We start from the raw sequence: 26,804 nt of genomic DNA, 5'->3' as shown, positions 1-26,804 counted from the left end.
ATGAGCCTATTCTTTCTTGTTCTAGCCACCACAAACACAAAAGACACTGAAAACATGAAAGGAATAAATTGTTCTCTTTGTTTGGAGACTTGTATTTCCTTTGAGTATTCTGTAGGCAAACCTACTCAAACTCCTTCAATTTTCTTGTATTTCTCATTCTCATGTACTTATGTTCTCTAGATTTCTGTTAAATCTCTGCTCTTCTCTGAACTGCCTCTGGTTTTTCCTAACAAGTATGACACACAATACTAGACCTGATACTTCAGCTGATGCCTCTTCAGAGCTGAACAGAAAGAAGTATTTCACGTCATAAGGATGATATGAAAGGTCTTTTCCAACCTAAATTATTCTGTGATATAGTTTTTATACATCTTAATGTTTCTGTTCATTTTTCAGCATCACTATGTTGTTATAATGGCTCACAAAATGAAATGCCAGCCATCTACCTGACCTTTTTCTGCCAAGCTGACCTTTATTCCCCTTTCCTGTTTGCAAAACTTGTCCGTTCTGCCCAAATTCTCAAGACGATTTTGAATCCTAATTCCACCTTTCAACATGCTTGCAACCTCACGTACCTCAATATACAATTGTATATTGTGTGCCTCAACACTCCTTTCCCTCTGCTATATATCCTGCCTGAAATAGATCACAAAGCAGTCACAAAATCTCTTGTGCATATGTATCCTGCAATCCAACAATCACTGATTACAGTCTTTTTTTTTTTCTGTATCCCTCTGAAAAAAGAGAAAAACAAAGACACAAAGTTATTTGTTTGCTTGTTTGGTTTGGGGGTTTTTGCTTTTTAACACAGTAGTTTTACTGTAAGCACGGGTAAGAAAACATAAAACAGTGAAACAGTAAACCATCTTCCTCACAGGGACATGTGTAGGCACCTACCACATGTTTGAAAAGTGTGTGTGCTGTGAAAGTAGTCTCTATACATATAAAGAGATTTTATCCGTTTTAAAACTGATTTGTCATCATTTTTAAGACAGTGCCATCAATGATTACTAAGGAGAGCTCAAGTTAATACTAAGAGGAAGAGATAATAGGAAGATCTGCCCAATGCTTTCAGCACAATTCTTTTCCTCTCTGACTTGTTTTTCATTTTTACATTAGGAAGAGCAGGATTTGAACCCATACTGGAAACAGCTCTATATTTGAGTTAGTGAAAGTAAGTGGTTATGTCACATTGTTTAGCATGGTAAGTCCTCTTCTTTTACTTTTTAGATTAGACTATAAAACTGTGGTCTTCTTACTTCACAGTCCTACAGCTGAGCAACACAGCACGCCAGGATCGGGTTCGGTGCACCAAAGTCATTGATTCCTACTGCTGTGATTCTAAAAGGTGTTAAGGGAAGAAATTGACATTCACAGTGATCAAGTTACTGCAAGCTTTGGTAAAGATGTTAAAGTGAAGAACCTTGGTTCTCATTAAACTCGAGCAAAGAGGAAAATTTAAAACAATTCAAAACAAATTGACATCAAATTTTAAGCTATTACAAATATTCTTAGTTCAGGTCCTCTGTCATCAGAAAAGGCTATTTATATGATAGCAAATAGAAGCCCCACATTTTAAGGCTGTTTTTCTACCTTTACCATTTAAACTTTTGGCTCCATTTTAAGCAGCCATCAACCTGGGTTTAACTTATGCAACAAACTCATTCCATTCAGCCGTGCTGGAGTCACACCAGTGCTAGTTCTGTTCTCAGTCACACCATGGCAAGTACCACCTTTGTTCACACTGGCATAAATTCTTCACTCTGCTAGAAGGAAGACACAGATAACTGCCCAACTGTCAGGAGCTTCATGGGGTCCTGCAAGGTATCCACAGGAAAATGATATGCTAACTTGAACCAGGAATTGCTCTGCCTCTGTGGGCTTCAATAGGAACAGAAAAGTTCCTGGTGACTTAACAGAGTTTTTCCAAAACAGATATATCTATAAACATAAGTAACTCTAGAAGATATCTTGCGCAAAAAAAAAAAAAAGAGGGGGAAAACAGCTGATATGGAGCAAAAGATAAAATCTAGGAGAGCAGTGGGAATCACAGAACAAGTTTAGCAATGGAAATGTGCATCAGAAGGATGTGATATCTGAAAGCAAGTGAAAAGCTTTGAAAGAGACCTGTCAGAGAATTATAGTCAGTGAAACACTGAAGCTTTTTTGGTCCAAGGACATGCACATGAATCCTAAATACAAAATGCTCTCACAGCGACATGACTAGTTAGGATTCTGTATAAAAATAAAACTTCTGACCACAGAGCTTCTTGTGCCATGGCTATTTTCACTCGGAGACAGAGAACGGTATTTGGCGGCTCTGAAAATGCTTTTGTTTCATGTGCTCTTAAAAGAGTAAAGTTAGAAAGAGTGAAAAGTATGAAATTTGATGCCCAGCAAACAGTCCAGAAGACAGCAGCATTTTTAGACTCTGAAAATTACAATTTTACATTATGTCACTAATTGCTGTGTGCAAAGGAGCCAGTTAATTATAAAGTCACAGATTCTTTCTGTGACTAGAAATAACTGGTGACCTGAAAAAAACCCCACAGTCCATACAACCCAACATTGAGCTGAGTTGCAATTGCTTTATGAGCTGAAGGAACGTTTTCACTTAGAGCCCTGAAACTCTTGATGAAGTGTCGGACCCTCCCACTGCTAGTGAGGAGGAATGTTTCCTCCAGTACTAAAAATACAGTGCTTCAGATGTACTGTTCTTCATCTCCTCCATTCATGAGCAATGACCACTTGTCCCCTTCCTCCTCAACAAAACCATTACATCTCAGTAGCCTGTCTGAAGTCAAGGAAGAGAGAGACACTTGGCTAATCTGATCCAAAGGAGCTGATCTAGATGAATCCCTCCTCCTATCATCCATTCCAATATGAACACTGATTTGGGAAGGAGTAAGTGGCTTCATGCGGCCTTGAGCTTGTGCTTCATAACTTTCTGTGTTTGGCTTCTTGTAACTAAGAGGAAAAAGAGAAAAGATGTTTGGAACTGATGTGCAGAAGTGTCTTTGGCATTAGAACAACTCTGAAACTTCTGATAACCTAAATGTTACCTGCACTTCAGACACAATGTTAATGACTGAGAGTACTGGTCCCATTGCACTAAGACATTTCAGTAGTAAAAGAGAAGGACTCTCAAAGCGACGTTCCTTAAGAAAAAATATGAGTTTGCTGAATTATGAATTATGAAAGGGTTCATAGCAGACAGTTGCTGGGGAATGGACTTGATGACCCATTCAATGTATTCTAGGTCAAAAAAAAACAGCAAGGGCAAGTTTGCATGGTCTTCTTCACATACATGTATTATCGTGTTCTTTGGAATCTGAAGTTCTATTCAGCTGATGTAAAGCTTCAAGAAAGATTACTGGCCTACAGGTTATACTGGAATACAGCTTCCATAAGTCTGAAGCCAAGTATGTTTTGGGGGGTTCTCAATATCTAACCATGATTGTGTCTGATACTTAATGTAATCAGCAGAAGATCAAAATGATTGGAGAATAAAGGAATCCCTTCTCAGAAATTTCTCATCCTTTGCATAACTACACACAGAAAGTTCTTAGGATGAAAATTCTATAGTGGTAGGGCTGATTCTGCAAACAAACATAAGCACATGTGTAGTTTTCATTCTAGATTGTGGTCTCACTGAGCATTTACAGGATCAGAAACATGATGCAGCAACAGATTTCCTATATTAGTTTATACTATACTGTACTACACTATACTATAAATTACACGACACTACAGAAGACCCCAGGTGCTGTAGGAACACATGAAGGTTTGGACTAATTTCAGACACTGTAAAGAGTCTTATTTTTGAAAGTTGTTTGCTCACAATGCTGTTAAAAACAGGCCCACTGTAACTGCATCCAAAAAGGGCACTCAAAAATCTAGCCTAAAGAAATTAATAAAATTAACGTCCCTTCCAACCCAAAGCATTCTGCGAGTCTATCAATTTGAAAAATCTTGCTACAGTTCAGAAACTGGTTCACTTCCAAAAAAATAGAGTAAGATACTTTATCTACAGTAAGGTGCAAAAGAATAAATACACTGCTGCTGTCTTTCTCTCTGGCTAAGTTAAATAGACAAAAAATAAAACCATGTACAAATCTAGATTTTGAATGATTTGTTCACTTGATATTCACAGCAAACCCAGTGTTGATCATTACCTCCCTTGGTACTGAATTACATCTCCAACACAGTGGCATCCAGTTACACTTTTAGCTGCTAGTTAAAGAATGCTCAGTACTGTCTTACTCCAGGTCTGTTCATGATAGTGACACATGTCTCTTTGGAGCCAAGGATTAGACAGAACAACGCTACATTAAAGGACTGTCAGGTACTTTTAGGTATACAAAGCCCAAAGTAACTTCTCACTTGAGTCCCAGCAGCAGAGCTACCTAAGGGTCCCCAGCTGATTAGTATAAGACAACTTGCCATTTCAGCTGCAGGGAAGACAGCACGACAGACACAGAAGAAGCTGCCATTGCAGCTGATCCCATCCAAGGCTGAAGCACAAGGCCAACAGGCATGAACACACCTAGCAAAAAAACATACGGGCATGAGCTAGAGCTGCCTGTCCCGATACAGACATTTCTGTCCCTGGACATTATAGAACAGACTGGCAGTTCTGCAACATGACCTGCGGAGATCTCCATAAACAGAGCTAGATTGATATATATTTACTTACTTATTTTAAAATGTCCCTTCTGTTGCAAGGGATGACCTTAGCACCAGTTCAGTTACAAGACTGCGGCCACAAGGTAAGACTGTTTGTCCCCTTCAGCTATTCTGCACATATGAAACAAAGCAAAAGCAACAGAAAGACAAGGCAATAGTCCAGGCAAAGGACAGAGAAGTTACTCATAAAGAAAGAATGCTTGAAGTAAGTTTTAAAGAGGAATCTGGAGCATGAGATGTCTGACAGAAACAGAGAATGCAAGAAGTAGAAGAGAAAATGTGTGATTCAGGGTGAATAAAAGAGGGAGCACCCAGAAGTCAGATAGTATCTCTGATTAGAGCTGGCTTTGAATATAAAGAAACTAATCCCCAAGTACCGCTATGAGAAATAAGAGCATGGTTTTAATTTCATTGCATGAGAACTTTTTCCTAAGAGTTTAAAATTTGGGAAACAAAGATTTTTTTTCTACAACATGAGAAACAAACAAAAAAAAGAACGTATTTATTCTGTCCTCCTCCTGCTAAGTTTCAACTACTCTATGAACCTCTATTTGGTTCCTTGAGCAGGAGATCCTGTAAGATGCACCACAGAACTCAACTGTGCTGCCGTCTTCAACAAGCTGAGCTCTGGCAGTCACATACCTGCTGCTATGGGTATTCCAAGCAGATTATAAATTAAGACAAGAATCAGATTTATCCGTATTCTTCAAACTGTTCTCTTTAATAAGTGAATACTGGCAACTACATCCAGCAAGTCATTCTGCAAGACAGAAGAGCATTGAAAGTTTTCCACATGCAGTCTTCAGAAAACAAACCAAAAAGAGGAGTGTCAGTGATAAGATAGGACAGGTCAAAACTAGTGCTCACTTGGATAAGAACATCTGCTGCTTCAATGGCAACATCGGTGCCCGTTCCAATTGCAATTCCATCATCGGCCCTGGCTAGTGCAGGGAAATCATTGACTCCATCACCAACCATTGCAACCTTCCTCCTCCCATTTTGGAGCTCCTGGACCTTTGCAACCTTGTGAGAAGGAAGAACCTCAGCAAAGACTTTTTTGATCCCAACCTATGTACAAAGAAAAAACATATCCAGTTGGTGATATGCTTCATGCTGAAAGGAAGAGCCATTTGCTATTCTGGGTGAAGGAGAAGCAAAGGAAGACCAACTAAACCAATTCCACTGGAGACAACACTTGCAATCTACACAGGAAGCTGAAAAGCAACATGTCTTTGGCATAAGAAAGGGACTGATTATAGCCCCTTCCATCTTTACTGCAGAGGTGTTGGCAAACCATGTTCTGTCATTAGCATCATGCCCCACATTGCTTCTACAGCTCTACTGCCCTGGCAATAAAGGTTTGATGATTAAAAGAGCCAGATTTCAGCTAATCATGCTGCTTGAAGCATGAAAAAAATTTTCAGTGAAACCACAGAATCACAGAATTTTTTAGGTTGGAAAAGACTTTGAGATCATCGAGTCCAGCCATTAACCCAGCACTGCCAAGTCCACCACTAAACCATGTCCCCAAGCACCACATCTACACATCTTTTAAATATGTCCAGGGATGGTGACTCAACCACTTCCCTGGGCAGCCTGTTCCAACACTTGACAACCCTTTCAGTGAAGAAATTTTCCCTAATAAACCTCCCCTTGTGCAACTTGAGACTGTTTCCTCTCATCCTATCATTTTTTACTTGGGAGAAGAGACCGACCCCCACCTCACTACACCCCCATTTCAGGCAGCTGTAGAAAGCAGTAAGGTCTGCCCTGAGCCTCCTCCTCTCCAGGCTGAACAGCCCCAGTTCCCTCAGCTGCTCCTCATCAGACTTGTGCTCCAGACCCTTCACCAGCTCCGTGGCCCGTCTCTGGACACGCTCCAGCACCTCAGTGTCTGTCTTGCAGTGAGGGGCCCAAAACTGAGCACAGGATTCGAGGTGCAGCCTCACCAGTGCCCAGTACAGGGGGACACTCACTGCCCTTGTCCTGCTGGCCACACTGTTCCTGTTACAAGCCAGGATGCTGCTGGCCTTCTTGGCTGCCTGGGCACACTGCTGGCTCATGTCCAGCTGGCTGTCGACCAGCACCCCCAGGTCCTTTTCCACCAGGCAGCTTCCCAGCCACTCTGCCCCAAGCCTGTAGTGCTGTGTGGGGTTGTTGTGATGCAAGTGCAGGACCTGGCACTGAGCCTTGTTGAACCTCATACAACTGGCCCATCAGACCATCCGTCCACCCTGCCCAGATCCCTCTGTGGAGCCTTCCTGCTCTCAAGCAGATAATGCAACACAGGAACCCCATATGATCAGGCAGTTGCAGTAGGGGAAACACAGAAATGCCAAGTATGTCCAAGTCTCAAGGAGACTATGAAGATCAAGCAGATGGCTGCCTAAACACTTCTACCCATCCACATCTCAACTTATAAGGAGTTGTTACCAATGGCTTTAGCACTGGTGGTGTACAGAAGAGGGCTGGCATAATGCTCCTGGTTTGGCTGCCTCAGCAGGCAGAGATCAGCTTTTCACTACACAAGGTAGGAGCTCTCTTTTAACCTTTGAAAAAGTAACATTTTAAAAAGTTTTTAGGACTGGCTTACTATTTTTCCATTGGAAAGAAAGTAAGTGCCAAAAATTCAATGAAAATATAGGTTGGCACAGACTAAGCTTGTTGGAAAACTTCACCTGAGTGCCTGGAACCATAAATAAAAGCTTGTTTCTGAAAGACTTCTCTTAACAAAGTTGAGTAGGAAAGCACTTTACCACAATTGAACACAAAAGTGAAAGTGTGAAACAAAATAGAAGGATTAAAGCATCACACTGATTTAAAAAACAGACCTCACAACATGCGAGAACATGCATACCACAGTGCTGGCTGAGTTAGCTGTGTGGTGAGATATCTGAGGAAAGCGAGGTAGCACACAGTAGATTAGAAGCAGATTGATGCAAAAGGGAAAGAGAAAAATTAAGGTGGAGAGAATAGAAATGTAGCAAGGTGGAGTGAGATTTTGGCTTTGCCTTTCAAGCAACATTTATAGTTTGAGATCAAGGAAATCTCATGTAAACCCAACATCTTTTAGACTGCTATGCTTCTTAACAATTCTTACTGTTATTACTGTTGCCCTTAATGACAAATCCCCACTTACCTTGTTGGGAACAGGACTGGACCTTAAAGCAAATTTCCTTCATCACTAACCAAACATGACTGCCCTTCAGTGAAGGAAAGCAGGAGGCTTCAGTTCAGCAACAGATTAATTACTGCAAGAACCTCTGTATCTCTGAAGAAGTACTGACTGCTTGTCTTCAGTGGGATCTTGAGGCAGCCACTGGCCTCAATCCAAGAAAAGCTAATCTTCATTTAATGCATTCAGTGAAACTCTGATTTCCTGCCCCAAATTCACTGCAGTAAGCAGAGTTTTAGAACATCATAATGTATTTTTTAAAAAATGTAAAGAAGCAGATACCTGAGTAGCAATGGCTTTTGCAGTTTTTCTGTTGTCCCCGGTTATCAGCACCACATCTATTCCCATGTTTTTCAGCGTGTGCACAGCAAGGGCTGCCTCCTGCTTGACAGTGTCTGCTATTGCAATCATTCCACACAAAACGCCTACACAAAGAAATGTCCTCTGTTAGAGAGAGCTGTGGGAGGCAGAAAGGCAGTGAGAGAACAGGACTTCCTTCCATCACATCATGTGCCCACATTCTGGGCAAAATTGACACTCATAAACCTGAACAACTGTCTACAGTTTTCTAAGTTATGGTCTCTTACACACACACACACACAAACTTTTCACACTTATCTGCTTCAGATCAAACAACAAACACCTTTGATGTTTAGGGACCAGGAGGAAGGGGAGGAAGGTAGCTTTTACACATGCCTGACTTCTAGCTTTTATGGTACAGACAAATACAATAGCGGGCTAGAGAAAGTTTGGATAATTGTGTCCAGGTCACATGTTGAAGCCATTCCTCCAGAAGGAAGTATATAAAGTATCTGGAATTATGTCTCCTAATCTTTCAGGGTTGGATCTCTATTACAATTAATTACTTCCATACAAAAGTGTTGCAGCTGCCTTCCAACATAGTGACTCAAAGGTGCATCCACATGTCTTTCATGTGACTTACAAAAATCTCACATTGGTTTACCATTGCATGTTACCTTTTCAAAGGACTTAGGTAGGTTTCGTACCCCTGCATCTCTATCTGCTATCATTAACAGTGATAGGAACACCAGTTGTACATCAAAGCCCTTACTTTCATGTTAAGAGCATTCAGTACTACTGGACTGATGATGGAGCCCAGGCCAAGGCATGCAAATGCCTCTCAAAATTGCTCTCTAGGAGCACCAAGTATATTTATTCAGTAATTGAACCAGAGACCTCACTTCAAGACCACAAATGCACTGGTAATATATCACCATTACAGCAGTTTCTCATGTTGAGGTATTGTCTGGGATCTTTTTCTGTATGTACAGCACAGAACAGAACCCCTTTGGCAAAACTCTTTTAGTCAAATCTATACTTTAATGATCTAATGAATCATCATGTTTATTCATGAAATGTTTTGAAGTCAGTGATGCAATAGGTTGGCCTCTGATCCTTACGTGATGTAAAATCAGGATGGACTAGCTGCACTAGCACTGCTTTTCTGAGCAACAGACCTAGACAACAGGAAGTCCAGAAATAAATAGTTAAATTTAAAACTGCCCAACAAAATCTTATGAACAGTGTTCTGAGGTGAAGGCTTCTTTCAAGAACACCTTGATACTTTGCAGTTCACAAGCAGTTCTGCACTAAAAGATCAGTAGTTTCTTGACACTAAGTCACTGATCAATTGCTCCAGAGTTTCTTTTTAAGTTCCATGGTTGGATCAACTGACAATTTCTTAAGTCACTCCAAAGAACAGCAGTTACCATCTATAGCCACTAGTATGGCAGTCTGTCCTTTCGTTTCATGGTCTGTCATTGCATCATTCACGTCATTTGCAATATGCGTCGCATCCACTCACGATTTCCAATCAACACCGAGTATGTATGAGAAGCTGATGGACCTTTGTGCACAGACATAAAGAAAAATGAGCAACTCAAAAATAGTGAACACAAGCCAGAAGTGTTTGAGGAGGACAATGTCTGGCTGCATTAGCTATAGAAAGTTATTCTGAAGATGTTTTCCTAAAATTTTTTTGTGTATGTGTGTTCCAGACTGGCAATGCTCACACCAAGACACAAACAGAATTAGTCTTGTTGATGTGCTGCTGTCATGGCCAAACACAAACGCATAGGCACTACCTGAAGACAGCCTCATAAAACTTTTCTCCTTCAAGACTCAGTCTGTGCCTGTTTATGCACAGAACTGCATCATGAACTAACATACTTAATGGAAGTATCTGCCTGTATTTGCCTTTGCTAGTTGACATTGTTTTTCTGAATAAATGCAGTATGCACATTTCATAAATGCCATGCTGCTTTGTTCTCACAACTAATGACTTCTTTCACATATAAAGGCTATTTCTGGTAAGAAAAAAGTAGTTTTGTTCTAACAAAGAATGAAACAGTTTGTAAAGCACCTCATTATATATTCAATCCAACTTCACAAGAGCTGTATGAAGCAAATGAGAAAAATATTACATTAACACCATTCACAAATGGCACAGTTGTGATGATTAAAGTTCTTATTTTATTTAATTCTTCTAATAGCTTTCTCAAAAAGGTCAGGAGAGCCACAGCCTTCTGAAGAGAACTGATAAGCTTCTTAAGGATGGCTTTAAATACTTTTTCTTTCTCTCCTACACTACAAAAGAGCAAAGTGGCTTCCACAGACCCTGAAACAAAAACAAATGTATTGGCCTAATCAAAAACATCAGGCACTGAAACTTGGTTTGCAGATGTAACATGCTTTATTGTGCATCTGCTGAATAGGTTTTATTTTTGATTAAGTGCCTTGAGAGATATATGAACAGAAAACAAGAGGTCCAAGTTAATAGGGAACTAAAGGGTAGGATATAAGAAGTTGCAGTAAGACAACATATGTTAAAGGTAACTGCTCTAAATGGGGAGATAATGCTAATTGGCAAACTTTGCTCTCTGCTGGACCATTCTTCTACACAAAAAGAACATTGCTGTGTATGCCTTATTGTCTATGTATTGTAAGGACTTTCTGAGTACCCATCACAGTAGCATTTAAATTGTTATTTAGATTTCTGAATTGCAGAGAGATCAAGAGTCTCAAGAATAGGGGAAACAGAGAGCTTCCATTTTTGTTAAGGCACATTTTTGTCCACCATGTTCTTTGCCTCCTCCTGCCATATATTCACCTTTCTGTTGTTCCTAGTCTGGTAGGATTGTTTTACAGGGGTCAGGACTGTTGATTCATTAGCTCTCACATTGTGACTGGCGGTCACTTCAGGGGCAGACATACCATGTGATTCCGAGAGCGTGATCAGCACGTTATCTCCCAGAGGAGCACTGCTGTCCCTGCTCCTGTTAGCGTCCAGCTTACTGAGACCCTCCTCAGCCATGCCCAGGACAGCCTCAACACCTCCAACTTTGCAGCTGATGCCACAGCCTGGGACTGCCTGGAAGTCGGTGCAGTATCCCAGGCTCTGAGTGCCAAGCTCCTGTGGACATAACCAGAGTCCATCATCAGTCTGTGCTGCCCACATGGGGTATAAATATTAGATAACTCCTGCTGAAAAGAGGCTTCATTCCTCTCCTTGACAATGACCGACTGACTGAAAAGCAGCATGGAGTATCAGTAGCACAGAACTAAAAATAAGGATGTTCTGGACATGCTGTGGTTTAGACTCCTAGAAAGGGACAGCCATACAGATCACAGCCCTAGCACCAGAAAACCATAAAGGACAGCTATTCATGGCAGTTCAAGAACAAAGCAGTTACATTAGTGGTTCATGGCCTCAGCCAAGACTAGGAACTAAAGAGAAATACTGTACGATAAGCCATACAGCTTCTGAAAAGATGCAAATCCTAACTAACCTCACAGACAACTGGCTGTGGGGGATCAGACCATTTATATATATATATGTAAAAGTATAGTGAAAAGCTGTATCTAATTCCTGGAGTGATCTGGCTGGATGATAAGGAAACTGGGTCTTTCTGTTGAATTAGAAAGAGAAGCCAGTGAGTACCTTCAAGATGAGAAAAGGGATTACCAGGACCCTGAGTTACAAAAAGAGTGGAGAAAATAATAATTTATAAACAAGTTATTCTGGGTTGTCTTTGGAAGTTGGAATTACATGTACCTTTCAGTAACCTTATTACAATACAGGGATGATAAGGCACGTGGTAAGAATATTAGCAGACAGTATAGCATTGCAATTAATATAAGCCAGATCCAGTAATAAGAAGTGCATGGGATGACTACAGCAGTGTACTAAGACAAATCTGAAACCAGAAAATGTAAAATACGACAAAGGCAACTGAGTCATTACCCATACTCTCTTTTTACTTCTACATTTATATGTTAGCTTCTAAATTTTACCACTGAAAGATCTACCACTAATAAATTTGATATATTCTTGCCAATGAATTTTTCCATGAATCAATTAATTACTAGTCTTAGCAGAAATAAATTGTTTATTTAAACCACGCTTCCTATTTTGGTTACTATTTGTGCTTTCATTCTTCCTGAAACACTTGAGGAACACATGCAACACATAAATGACCTTTGAGCATTTGCAAAATTTGCAACAATTTGAGTGATCTATTAATTCATTTGTGAAACTCACAAATATCACGGTTTAAAGCTTTTTGACTAATCTATTCAGATAAGCAAATGACTAATAGAAGAGACTAGAGTCAGGTAACATGAAATGTCACCACACACATTTGCTTCACAATGCTATTTGAAGCATAAGTATCCCTCCTGCACATATTCCACAAACCTGAATTTTCCCACTAGTTCAGGAAAAACTTTTTAGTATCTTGCTTGAGAACTCCACAGCATTACCAGAAAAGCAAAGGTTAGAATATGCCTTCTGGTATTGTCCAGACTAAGATGCACAATCATAAAATCTCCCAGCTTTCCAGCCTATTATTTTTCAGGCAGGCCTGTCCCTCAGGGACTTGCTTTTTTTCTGCAACATTGCTACATTTGCACAGATCCCTTCAGGTCTCAGATGAAACAGGAAGGCTAAGTACCTCTTTGCAGTATTTAGTGACTGCCACTCCTAAGGGATGCTCGCTGCTGGCTTCTGCAGTGCCAACCACTGCTAGTACCTTCTTCAGAGAGAGCACAGCCATGTCTCCCAGCAAAAGCACTCTCATGACTTTAGGAACTCCACAGGTGATGGTCCCAGTTTTATCAAACATCACAGTCTTGATCTGCAAGAAATAAACCAGTGCTACTGCCTAAGCCAGAGCTACTGCCTAAGCCCTGCAAGCATAGGGAGGCACATAAATACAGGCAAGACCTTAGTAACAAGGTGACTATATCCACACCAAGACATAATAAACCTACAAAAGTAGAGATTCCTGTATGTACTTTGAACTGTCTGTAGAGCAGGTGATTTCACCTGCTTTCACCATCCCGTACCTATATCAGGATCTCAGACAACAGAGTCATTGCAGGACTTGTACTGTCCTTTGTGTATGTATTCACATGCAGGACTCACGTAATGGCACTTCAATCACTTTTACCACAAGGGATATGATGCAAGGATGGCTTTTACAAATGCTGTTCTGAACAATTAACAATAGCACTGAAGAAAGAGGACTCAGGAAGTTATTTGGTGATAGAGCAGGTAGGAAGAGTACAAGAAGCTGCAACAGGTTCCAGAAAAAACAATCTAACCAAAACCAGCCTCATGTTATTCACCAGAATCTTCAATCACTTGTTAGCCAGCACAAAGGGTCTTGAGGAATCGGGAATGAACCAGAAAACACACCCCCACATACACTGAAACCCAAACCAAGTCAATTCTAATCCTAAAATACACAGCACAGAGAAACACAAGAACCAAAAAAAATTAATAAAGTAGGCACTATTTCCATTCCCAGCTCTTCCAACCCATCGACCTTGCAGAATCCAACAGGTCACCTCATTTTCCAAGCCCTGACGCTAGCCTCACTTAAATTCAAAAGGTAGAAAGTTCTGACACTAATTAGTAGTAACTTTTTGGTTTTTGCAGAGCCTTGGAAAAAGTTCTGGTTTATGCTTTATAATGTACAGTAAGAACAAGAATTACCAGTCTGATTAATTTATTCTTACCACTCTTTTCACTTGAAAGGTTCTGCGTATGTCTAATCCAGTCTACCATAGCATGGTTTAAACTCATATTCTTTTCACTGGCTGTGAATATGTCAAACCTGTTCCTTCTTAGATTTCCTCCTTCTCTTTTCATCTCTTTTCTGTCTTTGAAGGGCTTTTTCTGCCTCCCTCCCATCTTTTTTCTATACACTAAACTAACTTCAAATCTTTCTGTTTTTCTCTTACATACTACATTTTAAGCTACGGATCATGAACATTTCACAACATTCCTCTGAAGAAAGAAGGAAAACACTGGATTATTGGGCTTTTTTGCAGAAAAGGTAATGAAAGCACAAAAGTCAGAAACCTCTGAGGTCATGCAGAAAATTAGCAGTCTCACTCAACACTTTGCTGTGACTATGAAGAAAGAAGGTCAGATTTGTCTTCTTTACCTAATGAGCAGCAAACAACAGAAAAAAACCCAAACAACATCCTGCAGTCTTTCTCTCCACCAGCATGACTTTCTGGGAAATTATATATCATGTAGCAACAGCTGGGTAAGCTACCAAAGTACAGAATAAACTATTAACCTTGTGTGCCATTTCCAGGGGTTTTCCACCTTTGATGAGAATACCATTCTGCACAGCAACTCCTGTGCCCACCATCACAGCTGTGGGGGTAGCCAAGACTAAAGAACAGGGGCATGCAATGCTCAGCACAGTGATTGAGGTTTGAAATGCAAATCTCAGTATTAGTTTAGCTTTTGAAACGTGTTTGTTCTGATTCTGCAAGAAAAGGGAAGGGGGAAAAAAAAGAAAGAAAGAGATGGATGATTGCTAATAGAAGATAACACAGATGTACAATCAACCATAGCCATTTCAAAAAACATTTACCTGGAAACCTCCCGTATAGGAAAGCAATCTATTATTGTTACTGTAATGGTAGAGAAAGGTCAATGTTATGAATTGTTTATGGCAGTATTTTCTGGATTTTTTCCTGCTCAGGCACACATATACTTGACTCTGCTCTCAGGCTGCCAGATGACGATATAACTTGTTGACATTTCCTTCATAGCTTAGCAAGGGAGAACCCTACTCCCAGGCACACAGATCCCCACAGCTGCTGAGCACAGCAAATACACATCCTGAAGATAATAGAAGCTCATCTTCTTTCTAAAGCCAAAATCACTATCTGCCATCAGGAACAAGGATGTCCAGAAATATTTCAGCCATGATAGGAATGGTTCAGCTCCTTGCCATGCAGCTATAGATTATTTTTAGTCCAGAAAGACTGCCAATAATTTGTTTGTAGAAAACCCATTCAGAACTAAGGGGTAAATGCAAAGGTATATTTATACCTGCAGATAGATTTTAATTAGTGTAATTATCTGCTCTGTGTAGAAAACACCACATTGTACAAAAGTATTTGCCAGGTTGCAACATCAAACCCACAGATGGTATGTTAATTACACTGGAAGGTATCCTAACACCAAAATCCAGCTCTTAATGAAATTACTTACAGGAAAATATTTTTTAATAACATCAAAATTTATAAAACCAATTGTGATCCACACTAGCAATGTCACTGTTGAAATGATGATGATAAATAGAACAAAATATCCACTAAACTTATCTGCCAGTTGCTGGATGGGTGCCTATAAAAAAGAAAAACAGGTATTTTCATGTTTATGATCAAAACACATAAATATGCAGAGTTCATTAAAATATCTAATAGTCTTAATCTGATTCTTTTTAGAAGTCTGGAAAAAAACACAGTTTCCTGAACAAGTAAATATATCAAAATATAGACTCTTTTCCTTATTTAATCAAAATATGGGACTAAGGTTTTCTTTTCTATTATTTTTACCTTTGACATTTGAGCTTCTTCCACCAATTTCACAATTTGTGCCAGGGTGGTATTGTTACCAACATGGGTTGCGTTAACAAGAACTGAGCCATGTGCATTTATAGAACCAGCAATCACTGTGCTCCCAGGCTTTTTAGTGACTGGCATAGCTTCCCCTAGAAAGAAAAGGTAAGAATAAATGAGCCAATACCCCTAATAACAGTGAACATAGTCCATTAGCACACAGCTCATTTTTTTGGTAGCAAAATCAGTATGCTAACTTGAAATGCTAACCCGTATGCACGACCAGAAATCACATATTGTGTATCTCTGTCTAGTGAAGACATATGTAAGTGGTCTCGTACTTCTACAAACATCTTCCTAGGTTTAGTTTCAAAGCAAATGCTGTTTTCTTGATCCTAACTCTCCAGTATGCCATCCCTCAAAAGGGCCAGGAGCAAACTGGTTGTAAAAGCAGCTTCTAGGAATTTCTCCAATTAACACTTTGCATAGCCTTTGGAGTTTGAACAATTTATTTCCACCACCCTCAGTTTTCAAAGACTAGAGAAGTTGTCTCTGTGGCAAAGCTCCTGTTCTCATGCTGCCTCTCCAAAAACACTAGCTCAACAAAATCTTTATTTTCTCTCTTTTTAGAGTTAGTGATAGTGACTGGTTCTCTTAAGCTAAGGGCGTCCCTGTTTCCCAAGCAAAGTAAATACATAACTAAAACAAGTATGCCAATGCCAATGTAAAGTTTTTATATCCTTTACCTTATTTCTGAGAATTGCATGATGCAGGAAATTCTTATTATATTTACAAAATTAATTGAAAATATCAGAAGCTGTGAAAAAGTCTCGTGACCCTTAATGAGCATCAAGTTGTGAGGCTCTCTTTCCCTCTCCTTGCTCACTGGGAGATCGCTGTCAGAAGCCCTGTTTGGTGCCCATGCATATACACCCAACATCTCAACAATATTTCCCCATTGCCCTTTAGATATTATTTCTGAGAAGGTACCATCTCCACAAATACATTCCAGGGGAAACTCCCACCAGATCTCCAGAATAAACTCTATCCATCCCATCAGTACATTAGTGAAGGTGACCAAACTGAGCAGAAATTCTTCAGCATTTTAGGGTGTGTGCAGCTGCAGGATTTGGATTCAAGCTCAAGAAGGCTAGGCACAGAATCCATTAAGGTGGGAGTTTATTCAGACTGCAGCTTTTGGGTTGGGTCTGCCCTCTTCCCTTGTAAGAAAGAGTTCTAGAAAATGTCACTTCTTTGTGTAAGGGAAGTTACCAGTAATAAGAGACTCATCTGCCATAGAGCTGCCTTCAATGACCTTTCCATCTACTGGGAACAACCTTTACGATATCACCCCTTTGAACCAGTTCAACAGCTACCTGCTCCTCACTGCAAAAGACACAAGTAGAACAGACACATTGTTTACACCGGTAGCTTCAAAAGAATAACCAAGCTTTCACATTAACTGTAACAAGCCTAGTCTGTGCATTCAGGCAGGCTGAAGGGGTTTTTGTTCATAAATATATACCTGGTGATAGAGTGGTCAGGTCCAAGAGTCACCACAGTGGCTTCTGTGGCTTGTAGAGATATAAGTTTAGCAAGAGCTTCTGAGGTCTTACTCTAAGAAACAGAGAAGAGTGTGTAAGATATATTGAGATAGATAAATGCTGATGTCCACTTAACCCAATGAACTAAATGACCTTCTATAATATAGGCTACATCATAAACGTCTGACTCAAAATTCCTCTGAATAGTTCTATTCTACTTTCATCACAAATACACAATTAGTGTGAAGATGTGTTACCTTTGCTATGTGTTCCAGCCATCTCCCAAGGGCAATGAACACGAACAGCGTCGGAGGAGTGTCAAAGAAAGTGACAGGGCTTTTCTCTGCCTTTTCAATTATCGCTAACACCAGGATCACACACGAATACACATAAGCAATCGTCGTGGCCAGTACGATGAGCACATCTGTTGCGACAGAGGGAAGACACAGTCACTCAATATGAGTGATCAGCAGACTTCGTTTATTGTCCCTTACAGTCACCTTTTATGCCTTGTTATAATTAGCTCATACATATTACAAAAGTTAAGCTCATTATTGGTTAGTTGCCTAAATACCAAGCCCGCCCCTAGTTTCTCTTCTGTAGTTATCTGTTCCCACCTGCAACATTCTTTTCCCACCGCAATCTTCCTGTTATTGTGTAACAAGAACAGCCAAGGACAGTGTATTTTTGCTTTACTTCAGATAAGCTGAGAGCGATGTGCATTTTTGTCCAGCCAGCTGGACTATGTCTATGTGAACTTTTTCAGCTAGCCAGTTATCCACACACATCCATATTGGCTGTCTTGTGCTTCAGAGATTTGTAAGCTTGTACATAAAAATACCATCCACCAAGAAACTGTTGATGTAAGCATGGACAGACGCACATTAAGATTACAGCAGTGAAAGCAGAGAGTACATGATGCCGCCTATAGCAGAATTATAAGCATGTAGTATATAAGGGAAAGCATTGCTGTCCCATGCAAGTTTTATATTGCTATAACTTCAGTTGACTGGTCTACTAGGAGGCTGACTCCATTGTCATCCTCTCACTTGCCCTTCCCCATTCTCAAAACAACTCTGCCAGCTAAATATCATCCTTTTCCTCAGCAATGAAAAGTAAACAAGGCACAGAAGTTGAAAAGATTTGCCTATGCTACCCAATTAGTTTGCAGCTGATCAGGTATTTCTTCATTTTAACACTACCTTCCCCACTTGGAAAACTACCTGATGCAGCTTTGGCAGGAATAAGTCCTGTGAGCAATTACAGAATGGAAAACCTGCAGAAAAACGTCACTTTATTCTGTGTAGGTGGTACAGACAAGAGAGCAAGCCTAATCCACTAAACCTTTCCGGTCTTTTCTCTTTATCACATGTTTTTACAGAACAGAAAGCAAACCCCTAGGAAGTACTGTGGACATACCTGAACAAACGTGCACAGGACAAAGAAGAGAAGATTTAAAATAGATAATCCAGGAATGAGATTCTGTTCCAGCACCATAGACCCATGGTGCTCCCCATTGGGTATTAGCATATAAATCATTAGGATTAAGACAGGGATACCAAAGAGTAGGCTGCACAAGAAAGACTTCCTCCACCTGAAAAGTAGAAGCTGTAAATCCCCAACTGTCATACACCCAGCAGTACCCAGGCCAAACAGTGTGCTCACAGTGTACAGCTTGAGCTATTAGTACTGTACACACAGCTTTGGGATATTTTGGAAAGATACAACATTTGGGGACAGTTTCTGTGTCTCCTACGTGTTTAACTGTATAGACTTCTATCAGTTGAAAACTGAAACTAATGAGAGTAATAAAAGTACTTGAATCAAATGGCAAATTGTAAAATTGAATATACTTTACACAGGATAAGCTAAATTATCTGGGAAGAGTGAGGGGCAAGATGAGTTAAAACAGATGATCTATACATGTTCATTAGTGAGAGAGAAACAGAAATACTTACTGCTGTATTTCCTTTTTATGATCCAGGTTATGTGCATTTGGAACTCTTCTAGCCACAGAAGCATGAAAGCTAATTTCCTTTTTATTGAAAGGGGAGGGAAGATGAGTTAGTTTGGATTAAATTAACAAGATTACTTATACTTAAATTACACTACTTCTATAAGAAATGTCAGAAAAGGACAGTGTTGCATATTTAATAAATGCTAACTTCTTATTTTAGATTCTGCCAACATGAGAGGATATTTCAGACAGTACTCAAAATGTGGACTGCAAAGGATTTCTGCTATGTATACATGGACACAATGTATAGATGCAGTAAGTGTCCCAGGACACTGGCTGCTGCCCTCCTCCTCAAGGAAAATTAATGCCCCTTCATCTCCACTGGAATAAGTATGAGAGATGGGAAATACCACAAGGGAAAGTAAAAACATACAAGCCACTGGGCTAGTCAACCTTGCAAGCATCTCCTTAACACTACAGGTGAGTAGATACACCTGAAGCTGAAAATCAAAATTACTAGAATCAGTTTAAACCTGTAAAACAACAAACCACAGTGCAAAGCATCCCAGAAACAAATACAAGTAGCAAGCCAGTTTTGACAGATGCTTCAGTGAGTTACTGCGCCAGAACAAGGCCCCCACCAAAAGTCAAAAGCCACAAAAAACCCAAAGCACACTTGCAAGCACAATACATTTAAACTGTACCTGCATCACGAGATGCTCCTGTGGCAAAATACACTTTACGGAAATACTCTGCCAGCCTGAACAGTGTACTAGTTAACACGTTAATCACTACTGCTGCATCAATTCTGTGGTCTAGGAGCTTTTTTTCTGAGTAAATACTCTAGAACACGAAAGGCAAACAGTCTCTGCTGTCCTCCTGACCACTCACTGCATGCGCCTCATAGAGTAAGTTCTCTTCCCTTCTGGTGGGGCAGAGAAGCAAAAAGTTTTGTTCACACCCAGGCTATGATAATGGCAGATTTTATGATCTGTGTGGTTACTGGTAAGCCAGGATGGTTTTCTTTTAGTGGCTGTACCACAAGCTTTCAGTTTAAAAAGTTCTTATTTGAATTGATGTGGGAATAAATGCCAGCATATACAGAGATGTGTAATACTTGTGGTATGAGCTGTTGCAAAACTTCTTTTACAACCTCTTTCACTGGCAAGAGAAAGTGGTAATTTATTTTCTGAAGTATCAACACTTCACTGAAATGACTGGAAATCAGAGACACATGATTCTACACAGAACTGCAAGGAATTAATATATGACACTTTTATCAGATATAAATAAAAAAAGTTTCTTTTTTGTAGTTTTTAGGGTGTGGTTTTAAAGTAACAACCTGGGAGACTATGCACTACTGTGGAGTATAACAGCTTCACCACAAGAGCATAAAAATATATGGCAATAACTATGGCATCTGCAAAAGTCAGTGAGAGCTCTCAAATACCAGCTCCTTTATTTCCTTTTTAACTTCACCTTAGAACTGTTCATACATAAAAATTTTCTAAAGCCTACCTCAATAATTTTTATAATATCTCGAGGTCCAGTAATTTCAGGATCAAACTGGATGTGAGCTTTGCAAGTAGCAAGTGCAACTGAGGTGTAGAATATGCCATTTGTTCTCATGAGTTTGGATTCAATATTGTGAACACAAGAAGCACAAGTCATCCCTGTAATCTAAAGAAAAGACAAATTTAGGTACAGTTAGCAGTCCCCCACATTCACCCAATATTTGTGGATGAATTTTAGACAAGGCTTCCCACTGTCACAAAGGTGCTAATGACTGTTCAGGCTCTTCTGGTACTGACCCACGGCCTCAGCATCAAGATTTTATAGAGCTGTCTTAAATGAAACAAAGCTGAGAACATAACTGTCCACTTTAATTAAAAAATTCTGTAACCAGCAGTTATAGTCACAGCTATATATTTGTATAGCAGCACTTGTACATTGTATTAAGTGTAATGGTATAGCTAATACAGTTCTATCAACAGCTATATTAACATTGCCAAACTCAATCTCTGCATGTATGACTTCATCTCACTTAAATTTTCCTGTGGCTTCAGTAAGTAGGTTCTCACTTTCTGATCTATTAGTACAGCTGCAGACTGTTGTTATCTGACTTGTAGTGGGTATATCAGAGAACAAAAATAGATTTGTGAAGAATCTGTCCTTCATATAAAAAAATTATTAATTTTACCCAAAGTTCTCAGACCTCTGTACAAAGCCCCAGGCATTATCAACACACATTTGGTGATATGTTCTCAGTTGCTCAGAGTCTGTACTGTTGACTGAAGTCACAGAAAAGTTCTGTTTCATTTCTTCTTGCTAAGTCTATTATATATGTACAAATATCAGGTTTTATTTCACTGCCTTTGGACAGGTTCTTCTAAGATGAATTGATTTTGTCTTTTCAGCTATTAAGAAAAAATAGTGTCACCAGCCAGAACTGACTTGCTGAAGCCGCAACTACTTAAACAAAAGCATTTGCAAGTAAACTACTCTTCCAGGCTTGACTTTTCCAAAACCAACATGTAATTTCAAAACCACATGACTTACAAGAAGCTCCACACTCCCTTCTGTTTCTGCATGATGTTCTATGACAGTAGCTTCAAAACCCAAATTCTGGATCAGCTGTGCTATTTCAAGAGGCTGTATGAATTCTGGCTTGTATTTTACCTCTGCTTTACCTGCCATCAGTGCTATCAACACTGAAATAATTCCTGCAGTGTCAATAATAAAAAATATTAGATAATGCAGCTCCTTTGAGGGTAAGAAAAATAAAATATCACAAATGATTGCCAATGAGGGCTGGAACAACTTAGAGATGTTATAAACCTAATAATTTCCCTCTGCCTCCTTCTAGCGTTGTTCCCTAGTCCCAACTGCAAAGGTTTTACCGAGATCCAGCCACACTGCAGTTCCCTTCAGCAATGAAAGGAACTGCAACAGTTACACGTGGAAGGAGGTGAGTTTTGCTACGCTCTAATGAAAATAAATGGATGTTCAGAAGCAATCTTTGCACTCATTGATGCAAGCTCTACCCTGGACTCTGTAAGTTTGGAAAGCCCTAAACAACCCACACCCACTCCCACCCCAGCACCATGTTAGGCCTTTTTATTCTCTTGGTTTTCCCTTTGTTTTGTTTGGGGTTTTTTTGGTTTTTTTAAATAAATAAACACACATAAATTTAGAATTGGAAAAGCAAAACAAAAATCACAGGCAAAAAAATTGTTCTTCAGTGCTAATGGTTTCTTGGATTTTGTAATCAAGGCAGTAAAACCATCACTGGGGCACTGGGAGTGCAGTAATTGATAAGCAAGACCCTCCAAAGGCATGCCTGCACAAATTAAATAAGACTCATCTGTTCATCTTCTATATGGCCAGAGGAAAGGCAGCTCCAGCCTGCAGACTTCTAACCTAATCAGCTTTGCTGTGCCTAAGCTAATATAATTATCCAGGAACTGGAGCCACACATTTGTTTGTAACTGCTTGTGCAAATGTGCCCTGAAGTGCAAGTTTCACATCACACGTGTCAGAGCTCTCAACAGATCTGGAAGAGATGGATTGCTCTATAAAGCAATAAGGCTCTGAAAACTAAATAAGAAACATTTCTCTGTTCTTGCCTTGAGCCTTATTTGAAATTTTTATCACATTACAACTTACTGTTACAATACAAGTATGTCCCCTGGGTTTGTCTACCAGTGCAGTAGGATAGTTAAACAATGATATAGTTACATTAGCACTAAAAAAGAGCATTAAGTCTATTTAACTTCCAGATGTTGTACCATCCCCTCTTCCATTAATCACATAGAATACCTTTTCCATCCCATAGTCTCTTATAGACTCATTATAGGAATCTCAAATTTATTACCATTTTCTTTCTGCAAGTTTCTTTCAATGGTAGACACGCATGATGCACAGGTCATGCCTGTGATTTGTAAAAAACACTTTTCCGCTCTCGCTCCACTGGGCTGGTTTGGCACATCGAGGTGAGGAATGTCTGGAAGACCAGCTGACCCACAGCCGTGGCGAGGAGGTTCTGGAGCTTGAGGCTGCATGGCAGCATTGCTGGTGTCAGGCCGGTGCCTATGTTCTCCAGCGGCGGTATCTTGAATAAATGCACAATACACCGAACAAACACTGTTTACAGTGTGATTGGATGAGGCAAAACTACAAACAGGTCACATTTATCAGTCATGCAAAGTCTCTTAGTTATTTGAGAGGTGACATGGTAATCTCGGTGTCTTCATGGAAATAATATAGATTGTTACTATGCATATAACAATATACACTCACCAGTACCACTTGCATGACCATTTAACTCTACAGAACTAGTTTTCCACTTTCAGATGGCAAATGATTCCCTCCGATTTCAATGCCTAGACCTGACAGCTACCTCCACTTGATAAAGATACATCGGTATCTATAGGGTCCTTGTCCAGCATAGAGAAGGCAGTCCAGTCATACTCATTCTGCCCCTGTTGTCGTCTATGCAGGACTCATAGCACTTCATCTCAGACAAAGAAAAGGACAAGTTTCTCAACAGTTTTCTCTTTATGGCCCAATATTTACACTGCAAGTACTGCAAAATGAATAGTGGAAGGATCTGCAGCACTCAGAAGACCTCCACACATGCAGGCCAGTTGCAATAATTTTTGTTCTTACCAGATACTGTACAGACACACAACAGCTCCAGCTGCATTCACAACCTGCCTCCTTTGGGCAGAGGTGTTGCAGAATGGCTGTGTGATCACGGCCATGACTCCCTTAAAGATCTTTGTGAAACAAAGTTAGCGTAAGTTAGCTGAAGCAGGCCTTGCAGCTATGCTGAGGCATGCTGATAAGGAAGCTGAGAAAAACACTGACCTTGTGCCTAATGTTGTAAATAACTTTGAGGAATTCACGTAGACAAGAGAGGAAAAAAAAAAATGTAGCTAGCTATCCGCAGAAACCGCAAGTAGGAGGATGTATGAAAATGTAACCCTTTAGAGCTTAGCCAATCAGCAGATGACTAGTAGGCATAATTAACTGGAACTGTATATAAGACATAATTGCGCCGTAATAAATTGAAGCTTGCTTTATCACTCATATTGAGTTTGCCCGCTTGACTTCCCTCGCCGTCAACACAGAGGTTTGTGTAGAGGAGCAAGAGTTGCTTCTGAACACGTTAAACACAGGGGGTGCCCTCCTTTTCCACAGATGAATTGGAAGGTCTTCCACCAACAAATTATAAACAAAAAAAAAAATCATAATTAACCACCACATATGGTCTCCTCCTCATTTGTAGTATAAAAGATTCAGAGGGATTGGGCCCATGAGAAAAGTGAATAGGATGTGGGCTATTGCCATCAACCTAATTTGTTGCAGGTAAACTACATCAGTATCTCAAAGCAAATGAGTTGAAGCAGATAAATGTTGCCACATTTGAAATTCACTGGAGAGGAGGTTGTGCACCATAGCAACTTCTTAAACATTGAGCACATGTACAAAATGTACAAACTGTGCTGCAGCTGATATGTAAAAGCACCTGCTCCCACCAAAGAGTACCTGCATCTTGCCACTCACCTTGCTTAAAATAAGGCTTAGTAAAGTAGGGCTAGTAAAAATAAAGAAATAAAGGTCAAAGGATTAGGACACTAAAAAGAGATTTTAACTAGGTAAGAAGAGGTTTAAAATGAAAGAGATTTCATTAAGTTTGTCATGGGTTTAGTATTCTAGAACATAAATGAAAACATTTGGTTTGATAGATCTACTTACAGCAGCCTGTAGACATAGGAGGAAACCTACTTCAGTGGGTAAGGGGATCAGCTATTTGAAAGACCTTGTACCAACTTCCAAACCTTTTGGCTTCATAACATAACTCAACTCTTCCACCCACTAGTGCAGTTATTAAGGGCTGAAATAAGGTGCTCCACATCTGAAATCTCTCTCCCTTGCTAAGTGAGATCAGATCAGGACAGTTCCTTAGAAAAGACAGTGCCAATGGGATGTTTCGAGAGTTTCTCTCGAGAACAGAGTCTCAATAAGGTGTTGCATGGCCCAACCTGGCACACTACCCACAAAACTAAAAACACTGTTACCTGTCAGCACAGAAGCATCAAACCCCATGTCTTCTATGGCAGCTCTTAACTCTTCTCCATTAGTGACAGCTGGATCATAATGTATGGTCCCAGTTCTGCCAGCTAGAGAAACTGCTATATGTTGCACTCCTTGTCTCTGTGATATGATCCCTTCAATAGACTGTACACAAGAATTGCAGGTCATGCCATCAATCCTGATAACAGCTGTGCATGTCGTGTCTTGCAGTGGCTCTCTGAAGAGATCGCATAGGAAAGCGGATGATGGAGATTCTCCTTTATTTGCTTCTGAACCATTAAGGAGGCATACTTTAAAGTTTCCAGGTGGAAGGGATTCAATAGCTTGCTGCAAAGCTGACAGGGTAATCAAATTTGGGCTATACTGTATCACAGCACGTTTATGTTCCAAAGATACTTGAATACTTTGTATGCCAGGAAGATCTGATATATTTCCTTCAATGTTTCTGACACAGGACTTGCAGTGCATGCCTTCTATTCGTACAGCCACCGTAGCTGTGCTACTCATCTCAGCGACCGAGGGATCCACCCCATCACACCCAAGACTTCCTGGTGTCTCCTTGGGGTTTGCATTCTGCAAGCGCTCAAGATCGAGGACACACAGCTTCAAAGGAGCTGATTTACTTTTAACAGTGCAGGCATACCCCAGGTTACTGATATGGCTCTTGAGGTCATCAGGTTGTATGATGTAAGGATAGTAAACAATAACTGCTTCCTGGTTACCAAGTGACACCTTGATTTTTGCCACACCGTGCAATTTCCTAATCTTTCCTTCAATGTTGGTGACACAGGACTGGCATGTCATGCCTTCTACCCGAAGCTTAACTACTGCTTTTCTCAAGCATGACAAATTTACGGTCGCTGTTGTCAACCTCTCTTCTGCTATGTTGGCATCAAAGCCCATATCCTGAATTTCCTGGCAAATCTGTTCAGAACTTATTTCTGACTGCAGATACTTTATTACAGCATTGTTCTGTTCAAGGGAGACTTTAATACTCACAATGTCCTTCACCTTAGAAATTTGGCCTTCTATTGACTGCACACACGATTGGCAAGTCATTCCCACAATGTTGATTGTCACAGTGTGTTCTTGGGAAGATGACGAGGGCACAGGTTCAAAGCTTTCCTCATAGCCCATGTTGTCAAAAGCAAAATTGTGTTTCATTGTAGGCTCCAGCTCACAGCCAGGAGGAGAATCAGTGTTGGACAAAGCCTAGGGAGCAAAAGGAAAAATAAAAATAAAATGTGTGTAACTTTAGCCCTGCTTTTAGAGGGCAATATTCTGCATGTGCTTTCAAGCACACGCTAGAAGTGCTCTCAAGTCAGCCTATACTGCCAAAACGCTTCACAACATTAACTTACACTTTGAATATATTAACAGTGAGCTTTGCTCACAATGATGAATCAGGCCTCTGCCACTTCTCTTGAGCAGCAATTTAAAAAATATTCACTAG

At 40.1% G+C, this 26,804-nt stretch overlaps 1 protein-coding gene across 1 annotated transcript; it reads right to left on the bottom strand.

Annotated features, from left to right (window-relative positions):
• Positions 1 to 1,382: 1,382 nt before the first annotated feature.
• LOC129734145 (copper-transporting ATPase 2-like) lies at positions 1,383 to 26,560 on the bottom strand. Its single transcript, XM_055700355.1, is given in 23 exon segments — positions 1,383 to 2,967; positions 4,444 to 4,546; positions 5,329 to 5,446; positions 5,554 to 5,754; positions 8,144 to 8,286; positions 9,592 to 9,669; positions 9,672 to 9,728; positions 11,096 to 11,294; positions 12,835 to 13,017; positions 14,473 to 14,667; positions 15,402 to 15,536; positions 15,749 to 15,903; positions 17,024 to 17,085; positions 17,087 to 17,137; positions 17,277 to 17,368; positions 17,553 to 17,719; positions 18,078 to 18,150; positions 18,715 to 18,889; positions 19,254 to 19,330; positions 20,771 to 20,932; positions 21,812 to 21,975; positions 23,127 to 23,363; positions 25,336 to 26,560. Coding segments are annotated over 23 exon segments (4,272 nt in total). The 5' UTR covers positions 26,516 to 26,560; the 3' UTR covers positions 1,383 to 2,702.
• Positions 26,561 to 26,804: the final 244 nt, after the last annotated feature.

Source organism: Falco cherrug, assembly GCF_023634085.1.
Source record: "Falco cherrug isolate bFalChe1 chromosome W unlocalized genomic scaffold, bFalChe1.pri SUPER_W_unloc_1, whole genome shotgun sequence".
Taxonomy (NCBI): domain Eukaryota; kingdom Metazoa; phylum Chordata; class Aves; order Falconiformes; family Falconidae; genus Falco; species Falco cherrug.
Note: the sequence above shows the minus strand (reverse complement) of the source record. Positions and strands in the feature narration are given on the sequence as shown.